The 15774-nt window shown below is 35.7% G+C and overlaps 2 protein-coding genes across 2 annotated transcripts in view; one reads left to right on the top strand and one right to left on the bottom strand.

The window, feature by feature from the left end:
- Positions 1 to 15774, bottom strand: part of LOC111506365 (uncharacterized) — a 440916-nt gene that overhangs the window by 240571 nt on the left and 184571 nt on the right. The window contains 3 exon segments of the mRNA XM_074182237.1: positions 4329 to 4763; positions 11334 to 11539; positions 11542 to 11589. Coding sequence (XP_074038338.1) covers positions 4329 to 4763; positions 11334 to 11539; positions 11542 to 11589 — 689 coding nt within the window.
- The window catches only part of LOC111506367 (adult-specific cuticular protein ACP-22-like), a 300869-nt gene that overhangs the window by 179465 nt on the left and 105630 nt on the right, over positions 1 to 15774 (top strand). The gene's annotated exons all lie outside the window — the stretch shown is intronic.

Genomic DNA, 15774 nt, shown 5'->3' on the forward strand with positions numbered 1-15774 from the left:
CTGTAATTTCTGACAAAGATAACTTTTTCATTTCAAATAAAACACCTTGTATTTATTTGCTCTGAATAATATAAAATTCAATAATCTTCCATATCATTTCGGGGTTCCTCACCTAAATATTTTTTCACAGAATTCTCATTGACAGTTGTTATACTTCACTTCATCGAGAATATTTACTGTTCATTAAAATTGAGTTATCATTTACATTCATACTCTGAAAGTAGTTCATTAAACAGACTTGTTTTGTTATTCAACTGAAACAACAAAAAATTATGAAACACAAATGTATTTAATCCAAAGAAGGTGCTCGAAATGACGACCATTCTGTTGAATACAAAGATCTACTTTCTCTATGAAAGACTGCTTAACATTTAATAACATTTGAGGCGTCACTCAGAAAAACAGCCCTTATCCTCTCCTTCTTATTTCTCACTGAGGTTGGAGGAGTGTCGTAAATCTCATTCTTCATTGGAAAAAATCGAGGCAAGTCAAATCAGGTGATCTGGCTGGCCAATTTTGTGGTCCTCCCCTATCAATTGATTCATTTGGAAAGCACAAATTCATGAACTGTTTGACACTGAAGCTCCATTTAATTGTTACTACATCCATTGTCTGATATTTAGCGACACCATTTTGAACCATTCAAGTTTCCATAAAAAAATCATGATGCTATAACTTATGAACCTACAATTCCTTTCCATACGTTAACAGACCATCTATTCTGGTGATCCAGAATGCGGAAAAATGAGAATTCACATCACTATGATAATGGAAGTTGTGTCTGTTCACTGAAACATATATTCATCAGAAAATTGAATGGAATTCAAAAATTGAAAACCAAAATTGTCCAGAACCCATAGACAAAACTCGATTTGTCGATGGAAGTCTATTTTATATAATTCCTGGCTCATTTTGGTGTATTTGCCTTTTCATAGGCTACCTTTCCAGTCCTATGAAATTCATGTAGCAATCCTTTGAAAACCAAGTCGTTTGGATGATTCCGGTCTGGATTTTTTTGGGCATACATCCTTGACGCCAAAAGGCAATTCTCTGAACATTCACCAATCGCTAAAATCACATCTGACCGCGCTTGAATGGAATAAGTTTTTATTTTTATAATTCAGTTTCTAATTGTCCCTAGCATTTTCATAAAAAAATCAATAACTCGAGAACGGTTATAGTACATGAATCTTTTATGAAATCATATTATTTTTTCCTGAACTATTAAAAAATGTAACGAAATACAGGGCGTTCTATTAAAACATATCAATTTTGATATGTCACACTTTTCTGAGCCACCCTGTAGACTCCAAAATAATTTCCTTCTGCAGCCTTAATCAATATACATATAATGGAATGGAGAAATTTCCGAAAAAATATTGGTTTGGTTTACAGGGATCGTGTTGTATGGGGTGCCCCACCCTGTATTAATTCAACTTTTCCATTGTAAGCAATGGACTTTTTGATTTCACCGTAATTTTTCTAGGTGAATTTTTCAGTTTGCCCATTACACTTCAAAATTGTTCAGTTTGCCCATTATACTTCAAAATATTCTCTGTTGATTTGTATTTGTTCATTTTTAAGACCGTGTGTGAAGAAGACAGAAAAAAAGGGACATAGAAAAATATAATTTCCTTTTTATCGGAATATCATGAATGTGCATTCATTATTCGAGTATTTAGCGATAATGAAAACGGATTTTTGTGGTGAGTAATGACATCGTAAAAGAATCTGAAATGTTGCCAGTTTGAATCAATTTCAATGGAAAACATAATTATAGTAATAATTATTTGCTATTACTGGACAACTAATTGGACAGAATAAATAATAACTCAAGGACCAGTACGACTTCATTTCGAAAAATATGTTCATCGTCGTCGTTTGTTTTCCAAATATAGTCATAATGGAAACAATAATAATTGTTTTGTAGTCAGGTAAGTATCGTTATATCTACCCACAATAATGTATCAATTATATATATGACATCATTCACATAATGTGTCGCTTATCGTAGAAATATCACATTTATATTTATTCAGGGTGAATAGATATATTTTCAAATGATTCCTATTGACATTCAATTCAAGAAAATGATTCACATATCCTTCAAATTATGTTCAAGTCAATTGTTGTATTGGTTGATTTACTTTTATGTAGTTTACAGTAATGAGCGATTCAAAATTTTTTTTGACTATTCAAGCAGTGACTCATGCAATATATATATTCGTTGGGCAATAAATATGAAAATCCTGTAATGAACAAATATTAAATTTAGATTATACATTGTGACAATTTGAAAATCTACAGAGTGCAAAATATGATTAAAAAAATTGTCAATACAGTTTCTAGGAAAGAAAGGTAAAAATAAAATGACTCCAAAAAGATAAATGTCTCCGTACAGGATATAATAATGTCAGGACAGAGAAATCCGCTATCTGCTTCGATAAGTTTGTTGAGGTTTAAAATGGACACCAATAAGTCTTGGCACAGTGATAACACGCTATCATCTGAACAATATTGGCCAAAGTTCATGCAGAATTTGAAAATAAACAACAAAACAATGGAATGCACTTCTAAATTCAAATAATTGACATTTCCAACAAATTTGTAGTAAACAAAACTTCATTGAGTTTTGATTTTGAGGTGAAGTTTTACAATTATTGATGAAATTGATACCATTATTATTTAGCATTTTTCAATGATGTATCACAAGTGGGGTTTCCTGTTCAATTTACTCTAGTTGAGGAAGGTAGAGCCTAGGGGGTTGACTGGAGTGAGTTCTTGTTCAAGTCATGTCATTCTCCCCTTCCTATTCTAGAAACGATTTCGAGAATTTTTTATATTATCTTCTGTTTGTGATATATGGTATATATTTTTTTAATTATCACACCGTATAGTGACTTCACACACTAGGTTGTAATCACGTAGTCCTTGTTACGAGGATTAACATAACTGCTTTTACAAACGACCTCTAGGTGACACTACTAATATGTGACATAATTGGTTTTTGCAAATGATTCAATAGTTTAACTCACCCTGAATTCATTTCATACAGTTCGCATCATAAGTGTTACCCCCCTACTAACTCGTTACTGGACTCTTGTTAGAAAAATCCCCGAGACACATCGAAATTTGATTTCTACAATGTACATTCGAGTATGAACAGTTCACCCGTAATTTGATTCCTTACTGGACGGGAGCAACTCTTTCGAAGAATTTAAATAGCATGGGGTGGTGAGTAATAACTCATTTGATAGGGGGTTTTATTAGCTATTCAACCGTACCAAGGAATGGACATCTGCTACAAGAGTTGTGATTGTTTAAGAATAACCACGTTTGAAGTAGTCCAATCACCCTTAGAAATGAAAATTAGACCCTGAATGATATCGGTTTTGGTTCAGATGTCAAGTGAGACGTATTTGTCATTTGCGTATATGTTAACTGCACGTTTTTGTAGGTGGTTGAGGATAAATAGTCAATACAAAAAACTGATGTAGACAAAATTAGATCATCAGATCTAACTCCTTTAGATTTCTTCCTATGGGGTTACCTAAAATCTAAAGTCTGCGAGACTTAGTGCCGATCTATTTAGAAGTTGCGTGCACGGATTACGGAAGTGTGTGCAACAGTTACTCGCGATACTTTGCTAAGCGTCAGGACTGAAACAGGAGGTCAACGGAAAACATTTTGAACATTTACTGTAATAACAGTGTTTGTTTAGTTGCCTTCCTGTTTGTAGTGTAATTCTTTGCACGGTTGAATAGAGAATAAACACCCTTTCAAATGAGCTATCACTCACTAAACCATGTCACATTAACATCGTTCAGTCTATCTATAGGGTTATTATACTTTTATGGCTCGATTTTCAGTACATATTTTAGCTCCGGACACATCAAAAGAAGCATAGCGAAACATGTGTTACATTTTTGTTAAACTTTCAACTCCGAACCATGGACAAATCGTTTCAAATTTTGTCATGCAAATGATGGAAATCAAAATTGAAGGATACCACGTTACATACATTATCAACACCTCAGACCATTATTATTTTCGTACTTGTGAAATTTTCAAAATGATTCTGCGATTTATGTTCAATCAGCTACCGACAAAAATTAGAATAATCGTGCGAAACAATCAGATTAGATTCCCCTTAAAAATTGATATCCAATCAACCAATCGCTTTTGAACCTATTCACCGGTATCCAACTCTACCATTTCGATATAAATTGCCTTCCACCGCTAAGTACTTATATCGATGGGATAACCATCATCGAATGAACCCTCAATTAACTCGAAAGTGTTTCCAATTACTTTGCTCCTAATCTTACCTGTAAATCGGTAAGCAGCTGATTATGTAAATCGAAGAAGTCTTTAGACATCGGCGAATCGCTACCCATATCTCGGTGGCCTTGGAGGAACGCCTCTGCGATGGTCACCAGCCAAGTATAGATTTCATTGTGTCGCTCTAAGAAGTTGTTGAGCGCCGTATTAATCCTGATATTCTCCTCTCGGTGGGCGGTGCACAAGTTATCGAGGGTTATTTTCTTGTTTTCAAGTTCTTCAACCATATGTCTCACTCCTTCTGTGCCGACCGTGTTGCTGCCTGCTACGTCCAAGATGGCGTATCCTTCTGCTATGGGTGACGAAGTGGCGTCTTCGATGGCTCTCGCGCACTGAGCGTGAAGCTGTGCTAGCTGAGGGGAGGTTTTTGGTAACTCTGTTGCTGTCAGCTGGATTTCTAGTTGGTCCAATTTGGTGATCACCTGTGGGATTAAAGAAGTATCGCATTAGTGATTTGGTGTTCAAGTTGTCTCTGCTATTATTAACAATAATTTTACTTTGTAATGTTGATAGGTTTTTGAGTAAGTTCCCAAAACACGCTCTACTTTTCGAATGATGCATTGCTCCAAATCCCTATAAAAATAATCAAAATGTCTCATCTGGAATTACCAGAGTACCAGTGAGATAGGTACTGCAATATGTGTCACACAAAGTATGGTTAGAATTTTGAGCCATGTAGCAAGGCGAAATCTGATAGTTTTCCACTCTAAAATGGAATAGCAAATTTGAATTGAGAAATGAAATGAACCAGAATTGGTCTCATATCAGACTTTCACTAGAAGAAGATTGGAGTTTTATATTTATGCAAGATAACGTCACTCTCTACATCGATGAGATTGATAAGGAACACCACGAATCATTGAAATACAAGGAATAGAGGACGTGGATTCCATAGAAAATACATATCAGTCCAAAAGAAGGATCAGAGCTTGGCGGGGTGATGCTGGTCATATATCTTTCCAATACGATCACACGTCAGTTCTGTTGTGTATATTCATATTGTTACATAATTGATCAATACATAATCAGCTCCTGATGGAACTTCGAGTGGTTCCTTTTAGATATTTGAATTATAGATTGAAGAATGAAAAACTTTGTTCAGATAAAGAAAATTCAAGGTGCAAGATCCCCACCTTGAACTTTCCCATAAGAGAATTACACCTGACGATTAGATTAAAGCATGCAAGACTTTTTCGCTTCCGGTTTGGATGAATCATCGTGTGAGTGTAAGCGGTTGCTGTCGGAGCAGTTATCTTCTTCTCTTGATGCAGATTTTGCTTTTGCTGCTCAAGAATTTGATGCCTGGCTAATTCATGGCATATTTTGCCTTAAGGAAGCGAGGAAGGACCTAGCTGCACCGTTTAACCTCCTAGGTTCATAAGGATCAGGAGTTTGGGTGCTAAGAAGCTCTGACTCTCATTCCGAATTCATCGGGAGGTCAGTTGAAGTCATTTAGTTAACGTCTATCTCCTCTGAAAACACAGTTATCGATTATTTGGTTACTTCAGGGTCCATAAGCAATTACTTTAGGATCCATGAGCTATTACTCATGGGACCTTTTGAAGAAAGAAGGTTCATTCCGGTGGCTCAGAGAAGTGATCTTGATACTCTCATATCCAGCTACGGAAACGGAAGCTACGAGGAAACAGTCACTTAATAGCCCAATTTTTTTCAACATCTCACATATAAAACACAGCAAGTAGTAATTCAAAAATTGATCAGTTGTGGAGTTGAAGTAAATTTCACTGAGTCAGATAGCTAAGTGATTCATGAAAATATTGAGTCCGAAAATATTGCGTAACCTTAGTTAGAACATGGAAGCTAGAAACGATATGAAGAAACATCTGGGTTATGAAGAAATAAATATCGTGATGTGCTTTCTTGATATCGGCATTTTCTTCAATGCGATATATTTTGATAAATCCTTACACACATCCAGCAAATTTCATGAAGAGTGGACGTGAATAGTCCGCACTCATCTCAACTTTTGAAGGGAATAAGATATCAAGGTCAGACAAAAATTATTTGAGAATGTATCCTTTTACTCGTAAGAACTGTTCGTCGCCAAATTTTTTTCTCAAATAAAAAGGGGAGTCTTGTAATAACTTGTTTGATAGGTATTCCAGTTCTCTATGTAACACTTATTTTTGGAAATCTAATCAACCATTTTTGGGTGATTAGCAGTTTCATATAATTTTTTAAAATCCGCAAACAAACTATATCTAGCATAATTCGAAACGTTTATCAATGACCCCCTGACAATAATGAATCTGTTTACGATTTGTTTTCTACATTATGAAATGTTCTTTGTTCCTGTTTCAAGCACTTATTTTTCTCTGGAGAATTTTTGGAATGGATCGCGATTCTGTATCGTACACATCAGATGTCACGTATTTCCTTAAAAACATTTAGACGCATCATATCAGGTGATCTAGTGGGCTCTTCGCATCATATCAGTTGATCTACTGGGCTCTTAGGAATCACGTTTGTCTGTCTACTGGTTCGAAAAATTCTTAAATCCGAATGTGTTTTCAACTAATATTAGGTTCAGCGAAATGATGTACCTTTTTATTACGACAGTCATCCAAACAAGTGGATAATAAATGTAGTCCTTCAAAATGACCCGCTGCACTACATGTTTGGTGAAATCTAAAGTTTATTTTACTCCAGAGCTCATGGTCAGAATAAGAGATGCTCCTGAGGAAGTTACACCAGAAATATTCCGTAATGAATTTGTAAACAAACTTCATTATTGTCGAGAAGTGAATTGTGATCAATTCAAACATTAACGGTAATGAACTGAAGTGAGTTAACACTGAAATGTATTATTTGTGAGTTTTCAAAACAAATATGAAACTGCTAATCACTTAGGAGTGGCTCATCTGATTTTAAAAAATACCTCGATTGAAATACCTAATCTGTTTAAAAAAATCTGTTTAAAATTTGTTTTTCCGTTAACCAGCTGTCGCACCCCTACGAACGTCAACCCTCAGAAGTCGAAACTTGTGCGAGCTAAGGATTAACGAGGTCTTACCTTTCAACGTGTGATTCCTAACACGGGTTGGACGATAGCAAGTGAAGATCGATCGTTCAGACTAGGGCTTGAACCACCGATCAACACGGCAGTCAATTCGAGTGAGTGAACAAAGCACCCACGCCGAACCGCTTGGCTACCGACCGGTAGGTCGGTAGCCGGTTATTCTTAAAATATCCTTTCTATTCGATGAGCGATGCAACTCTATTGCTTTTCTTATAAAAAAGTCCTAAAATTGATACCTTTTCACGTAAATCTTGTTTCGTTCAAAAGTTAGGATGAGGGACTATTTGCGTTTGCACTGTATACTATACTACAGGCTGCTTTTTGAACATGCGGCAAAAATTCAAGGGACTATTTCTTGGCTATTTTTAGGATATTTTGTCCTTTGATTATTTTTGATGGTGCGCTTTGTTTCGAAGATACAGAGCGAAAAAGAATTTCGACAATAACAATTTACTACCAAAACTCACATGTAATGTTTCTTAATCTACAAGAACTCAAATCTTCCACATCTTCCACTGGAGTAGTATGAATTATTGACTTCAGGTGGCCCCATAGAAAATAATCCAGGGGATTCAAGTCCCGAGCAGGCTATAAATGAGGTCCATCTCGGCCGATCCAGCGATCTCCGTATGGTACTTTTGAAAACTCTCGAGCCAATATGCTAAAATGCGCTGGTCCACCATCGTCTCTAAACCACATTGTATTTCTTGTAACCAATAGTACATCTTCCAGAAACTGAGGTAGCTTTTGTTTCAAAAAGTTGCGGTAGGTATACCTCCCCGGTAAGTCTTCCTGGCAGAAATACCGTTCCAATTAGGGAGTCACATACAATTCCCACCCAACGAAAACTGATGTTGAATGCGATCTTTAAGCACCTCATGTGGATTTTCTTCAGCCCAAACATGGTTATTGTGGATATTGTAGGATTTTAACCAATGTGTGCAAAATATATTGACATACTGCAATACGTGGAAAAAAATCTGCAGAAAAAGTGCCTGAATTCGTTGTATGTGGTATAGGTACAACAAATAGTCTCTAAGAACGTTCCAAATCTTCCCGTTACTTACATTTGAAGTATTTGTAATTTATCGAGTAGACGTACTTGGATATTCTTCTATCTTCTAGTTCTACCAGTCTCATTGTCATTTTCCTGGTCACCTATTCCGCTTCAATGCTCCTGTTTTACGAAGTCGTTGATGTATACTTTGGAAGGTTTTTTTATTAGGCACATTACGATTAGGAAATCATCCACTGTTCAATCGCTTAGCTTCCAATGAGTTGCCATCAGCAAGTCCATGAATGAAATGCAAGTCAGCCATATTTGCGTTACTATAGCTATTCAAGATAGAGAATTTCACATACAAGACTTCAACTATTGAACACAGAAAATGCACGTTAAATAGACAAAGTCAAACAGTTTCAATCTATTTGATACGTACAAATGATCACTTACATACTGTTTAAAATCTGTTTTTCCGTTAATTAGCTGTCGCCCTCATACGAACGACCACTCTCAGAAGTTGAGAAACTTGTGCGAGCTTAAGGACTAACGAGGTCTTACCTTTCAACTTGTGATTTCTAACACGGTTGCAGAATCATTCCAGCTTCAACCAGATAAATTCTCTTGGGAAAAATATCTGTTCGAAGCGGGAATCGAACCCACGGCCTTTCGTTCGTGAGTCGGGCGCACTACCACCGCGGCCAATTCCACTATTCAAATTGAATTTCTGCAGCCGTTTGTTGTAGTGATCGGAATGTTGTTGATAGGTGCCAACGGAATTGTTAGATTTTTTATTACTTGGTAGGTTCAGTGTAGTCCGCTATATTTTTATTTCGGCTACGTTAATAATTTCAAAATTTCCAAAATGTTTATTGTCGAAATTCTTTTTCGCCCTATCAGAAACCATCAAATGATAAAATATCCTTAGAATGGTCCAAGGAATTGTCCCTTAACTGTATGTCCATTATTGTTTAGTAAACACCCTGCTGAAAACGAATCGGTAAAAAAGTGAAAGAAATCAGGCAAGCAACTGCCACCCCGTGCCTATTCCATTTTTTGAATGTAAAGAAAGGCGAAAAGGTGTCATGCACATTACACAACACAACAAAGTTTTTGTTTCGGGGTTGAAATTAGATGATTTTAATGTATTTCCACGTGTTAAAACCGAAAGTGACCATAAAAATTATATATTAGCTCTTGTTTTCAAGATATAGTATCATTATATTATATATATGTATATTGAGTTTTCAACAAATGAAATATTTCATCACCAACAGTTGGTACACATGTTTGTTTACATAACACCCCTCTCATCAGCTGTTCTTAGGTAGTAAACATAATCTATGTGAGTTTGTCAATTGTACGCACGTGGTTGCTATTGAAATCATCGTGTGAAGTTGATTTTTAAATTAATTTAAGTGCTGATCTGAAATGCCTCGAAAGTGTGTGAATTATGTCGATAGCTTTTGCTATATATGTGGTGAAATAACATTTAAGGCTCAGAAACGTAAAATGACACCTATCGTTAAGACAGCCTATGAACATTATTTTGGTGTGAAAGTTGGGGACCAAGATAAATCATGGGCTCCTCATATATGTTGTAATTCTTGTTCCGTCATATTGCGAGAGTGGCTGAAAAATAAAAACCGGGCAATGGCTTTTGCAGTACCTATGGTTTGGCGTGAGCCTACCAATCATACAGACGACTGTTATTTCTGCTTAACTCCTCCCATTAAGCAAGGTTTATCTATAAAGAAAAGAGGAACGGGTAAATACCCTAATCTCCCATCTGTTCTTCGGCCTGTACTACACTCAGACAATTTGCCAGTCCCTTCTCCACCCCAAAACTATGAAATTTTAGAGGAAGGTAATGAAGACTGTTTAGAAGGAGCAACCCATCCTTCTACATCCTATGACCCTGATTTTGAGGTAAGCGATAGGTCTAGTGATCCGCACAGAATTAGTCAAGCAGAGTTGAGTGACCTTATAAGAGATCTTCGCTTGTCTAAGGAAAAGGCTGAGCTGTTAGGGTCAAGACTACAACAGTGGAATCTTCTAAAACATGATGTGAAAATATCACATTAGGTATTAGGTAACAAAAGAGATGATAACTTCACAGCATTGGTTAAAGAGCTTCTTCAAGCTTACCACCAACTTGGATGCAACATGTCCTTAAAAATTTATTTTCTTCACTCTCATCTTAATTTCTTCCCACAAAACTGTGGAGCTGTGAGTGACGAACATGGAGAAAGATTCCATCAAGACATTGCCTTAATGGAACAGATATATCAGGGCCGTTGGAATGAAGCAATGCTTGCAGACTACTGCTGGTCTGTGTGTAGGGATGCTCCAGAAGTGTTTTATAAAAGACAAGCTAAACGACAGCGATCTTACAATGAATCGGATGGACTTAATTGAAATTTGGTGGTATAAACTTCTTTTATTTGTCAAAACACTAAGAACAATGTTTTTTTTTATTAATTTTGTACTTGAAATATTCTAAAAGAAACATAACAATATTGTTTTATGTACTTTCACTTTTCACGTATAGTATAACTACTCTTTAAGACTAAGTACTGTGTATCTCAAAAACCGGGGCTAATAAAAATTTTTCATTGTTATTTTCGTTTTTATCACCCCAGATTAGTAGAAATTGACTAATTTAGTGTAGGAAACATTCAAAAAATATTTTTTTGTTGTGTTGTGTTATTGGTGTAGAACATGTTTGCTGTTTACATGACCATTAAGCAATCTGTTCCGTAAAACCGATTGGTGGGTATTCAACAAAACCGTGAGAAACAGTTCGTCAAGCCATAACGGTTCGTGACACCACCACTATTTGGAAATTTCACACAAACTGCTAAAATTACGCAAGAAACGATTACGCTTCAGAGGCAAATACAAACAGCGTCTCGTTATCGTCGAACGATACCCATCATTAATTATACTAACCGTCTGTGCGGATCTGAAGAACGCAATTACGCGTTCCAGTAACGATTCTCTGTTCTGCAGGTCGGTGAGATAATCGGACGTGGCCGAGAGGACGATGTACGATTGGGCGGTGGCCTGCTCTCCTGCGAAACATCCTGCTGCCACCAGTTGCTCGGTAGCTTTAGTTATCTTCAAGGCTCTCTCCTGTAGCTGCTTTGCCTCCGGAGCAGTTTCTTGTGCTCGTGAAGGAGCAGTTCGGCACTGGATGAAGAGTCACCTGGAAAGAGAAAGTTCATGAAGTAGAGTTGCAGGATATACTTCTCTTGATGGGTAGAATTGGAACGCCAAGCGTTAAATGAATCTGTCTGAAACATCTTTTTCGCCCCAGAACTGAAACACTGTCTCTCGACTCGCATTTCGATAAACAAAACCGAATCCTACGACTATGACAAAGCCATTGATACATAACTGAATCGTTATCTCTGGTGATGAGGCTTATTAAATGAGTTCATTAAAATGAGTACTCCAGTATCGATTATTCTATTATTTTGTTATTGAATCTTGTATCCTAATCTATACAGGGCTTTTCATGATGAGCGTTAATTAGCCGTTTCTGACAAACTATGCAACGGATCAACCTGAAAATTTCACAGTATGCATAAGTCAATATGACCTACACTCCTAAAATATTTCAGACGAAGCGGGGTTGTTGCTTCTACTATAAAGTAGCGGCTTCTTTGATTTTTCAAATGGAACACCCCGTATATAATATCATATTATGATTCATTTTCACTTCGTCAACAAATTCATATACTATTTCCCTATACCTATCTATTACCGTTTAGAAGATATAAATTCATTTCAATATTTTTTTAACCAAACATGAACTTTTATAAATGCTGATAATCTTGAACTCTCTTGCACTAAAACGATCAAATTTGAAATGGAGTGGAGCAATACTATGAGGATCTTCACTTCGAGTCATATTTTCATTTGCCTCATACAGGGTCTTCAAAAAATGCAGATACTTTGATCTCATGAACAAATGAGTGAAACTCAATTTTTTCAAATGGAACACCCTGTATATTTCAACATTCTTGAGCTCTACATCCAATTTTAGATTAACTTTGTTCAGATAATACTATTTCTATTTTGAACCGTTTTCGAGATAAACTGTTTCAAACGGAAACTGACGTGGTTTTCTTGCTCGTTTTTTTGAATTCATCACTTATTTTGGATATTCAACATTTTTTTTATACTCAGTAATATTTCTTTTTGATCCAGTTTTTTGACTGTCTCAGATCAGTCATTTCGAAATTGGTATGTAGGTACCTACCTTAGAAAAAGTTACAATTTGTATACATTGAGGTACTGGTCTCTAACGTACAACAGTACACATCAATATTTTTCAATAGTGTGCTTTGGAAAAATAAATAAACCAATTATTTAACGTCAAACTTTCGTTGGTGGTTTTGACTGATTGTGATAGCTACCTATTATAATAGAATAATGTCAAGATTAGGTTACAGTAATGAAGATTTCTTGAATGTATTAATAATTTATGGTGACTGCAATAGAATTGCAAGTAGAACATGCCGAGTATTTCATGAAAGATATCCACAACTTCCGAAGCCGAATAATAATGTGATAAATCGACTACTGAAAAACTGTAGGTTGAATGGAACCTTCCGTCCAAAAATCATTCGTAAGAAGACTAAAGTGGATGATGACAATGGTATAACAGTTTTGGAATACTTTCATGCATTTCCAAATGCTTCTCTGCACGAGGCAGAAAGGGAAATAGGTATACCTACGTGACAATTTGTCGAATTCTTAATAAGCATAAATGGCATCCCTATAAGTTCTACTGTGTCCAACATTTGAAAGAGACTGATTTACCTCGTAGAGTGGAATTTTTTGAATGGTTACTTGTCAAGACTCAAGAGGATGAACATTTCTTTGACAATATCATATGGACAGACGAGGCCAAGTTCACAAAAATGGAGTTTTCAATAGACACAACAGTCATTATTGGGCGCCAGAAAATCCCCATGTTGTCCGCCAAAGGGGTTTTCAAGAAAGATGGCAATTCAATGTATTTTGTGCCATAAAGAATGAGTCAATTTTTTATATCGAGTTTTATTATGATAATTTGGATGCATCAAAATATGAAGATTTACTGAGGAATGAAATTCAAATGATTTCAAATAATAGACCAGGAAGAGAACGTGTATGGTACCTAATGGATGGTGCTCCACCCAATAATTCTCATTCAGTCAGCGAAGCTTCAACCGAAATCTTCGGAGACAGATGGATTGGTAATAATGGACCTTTTCGTTGGCCTCCTAGAACACCAGATGGCAATCCATTAGATTATTTCGTGTGGGGTTTCATTAAAAATATGGTTTACTCTACTTCAATAACAACAATGGAAGATATGAAATTGAGAGTTACAACTGCTTTCAATAGTTTGACTCCATACTTGATCAGAAGCGCTACACATGACAATCTTTTGAAAAGATTACATGTTTGTTTAAGTAGAGGTGGAGATGTGTTTGAACATATTCTGAAATACACTGACGATTAAATTAACTCATTAATTTATGGGTTTATTATTTTCAGTTCGTGTTTCAGCGTTAATAAAACTATTGTTTGAAAATAAGTTTCATTCGATGGTTGAGGAGTATTTTAATAATTATCTTTTCATTGTATTATCTGTGACTAATTGAGAAACATCAAACGAAATCTGTTTTACAAAAATGAGTGATAAACAAGGAAACCATGTCAATTTCCGTTTGAAACAGTTTATCTCGAAAACGGTTCAAAATAGAAATAGTATTATCTGAACAAAGTTAATCTGAAATTGGATGTAGAACTCAAAAATGTTGAAATATACAGGGTGTTCCATTTGAAAAAATTGAGTTCCACTCATTTTTTCATGAGATCAAAGTATCTGCATTTTTTGAAGACCCTGTATGAGGCAAATGAAAATATGACTCGGAGTGGAAATTCTCATAGTATCACTCCACTCCATTTCAAATTTGATCGTTTTAGTGCAAGAGAGTTCAAGATTATCAGCATTTATAAAAGTTCATGTTTGGTAAAAAAAAATATTGAAATTGATTTATATCTTCTAAACGGTAATAGATAGGTATAGGAAAATAGTATATGAATTTGTTGACAAAGTGATAATGAATCATAATATGATATTATATACGAGGTGTTCCATTTGAAAAATCAAAGAAGCCGCTACTTTATAGTAGAAGCGACAACGCCGCTTCGTCTAAAATATTTTAGGCGTGTAGGTCATATTGACTTAGGCATACTGTGGAATTTTCAGGTCGATCCGTTGAATAGTTTTCCAGAAACGGCTAATTAACGCTCATCAAGAAAAGCCCTGTATGTCAATGACAAACTACTTATTACGATATTCAATATCACCTCTGGTTTCTACTGCAAATATAACGTAATGGAGTTCATATATCTGATTCCATATTTTTTGATTTTGAAAAATTTCAAAGACGTGTAACATCCTGCTGTCATGCCTGCCAACAACTTAGAGCATTACTCGAAAATTCTGAGACTGTTCTTCAAGACATGTTGAACGACAGTACATTTCTAAGAAACCGAATATGTGAAATGTCTTATTTGGAATGAGTTATTACACGAGCCTAGAAGTACACGCACCAACAAAAAAAAACACAATAATTTCGGAAAAAAAAAATTTTTTCAACATAATCTCGTTGCTGCTCTATACATTTCTTCCAGCTGAATCTGGGGTACAATTCAAACAATTTCAATTCGTTAATTTTGGTCATAGCGATAATGAATTTGCTGGTGCATTTTCTTGATGAAATAACACCCAAACGTTGAATTGAGTTCGAATAATACTTGCCGTTAATGACCTGACGACGTTTGACATTACAGAAAATGTCCACCTGTTCGCTAATGATACCACCATACTATGGCATAATGATAAGCAAGCTGATCTCTATTGATTCAGATATAATAAAGGTCAAAGAGTGGTGCGACTTGAACCTTTTATCCTTCAACATACTTAAAACCAAGATAGTGTCTAGATATAATGAAGACCAAAGAGTGGTGCGACTCGAACCTTTTATCCTTCAACATATTGAAAACCAAGATAGTGTCTAGATAATAATAAAGGCCAAAGAGTGGTGCGACTCGAACCTTTCATCCTTCAACATTTCAAAAACCAAGATAGTGTCTAGATATAATAAAGGCCAAAGAGTGGTGCGACTCGAACCTTTTATCCTTCATCATATTAAAAACCAAGATAGTGTCCTTCAAATGTGCAGTTGGTGATATTTCTTTAAACCACCAGATAATTTAAAACAGTGTTTTTTCTAAATTTCTAGGACTATACATCAACAACGATCTCAAATTCAATGAATATGTCAAAAACTTTAATAAAAAATTGTCCTCTGGTTGTTATGCTGTG

This window comes from Leptinotarsa decemlineata, unplaced genomic scaffold, assembly GCF_025532065.1.
Source record: "Leptinotarsa decemlineata unplaced genomic scaffold, Ldec_3_MD MMD2_tig00026328_RagTag_RagTag, whole genome shotgun sequence".
NCBI classification, from domain to species: Eukaryota; Metazoa; Arthropoda; class Insecta; order Coleoptera; family Chrysomelidae; genus Leptinotarsa; species Leptinotarsa decemlineata.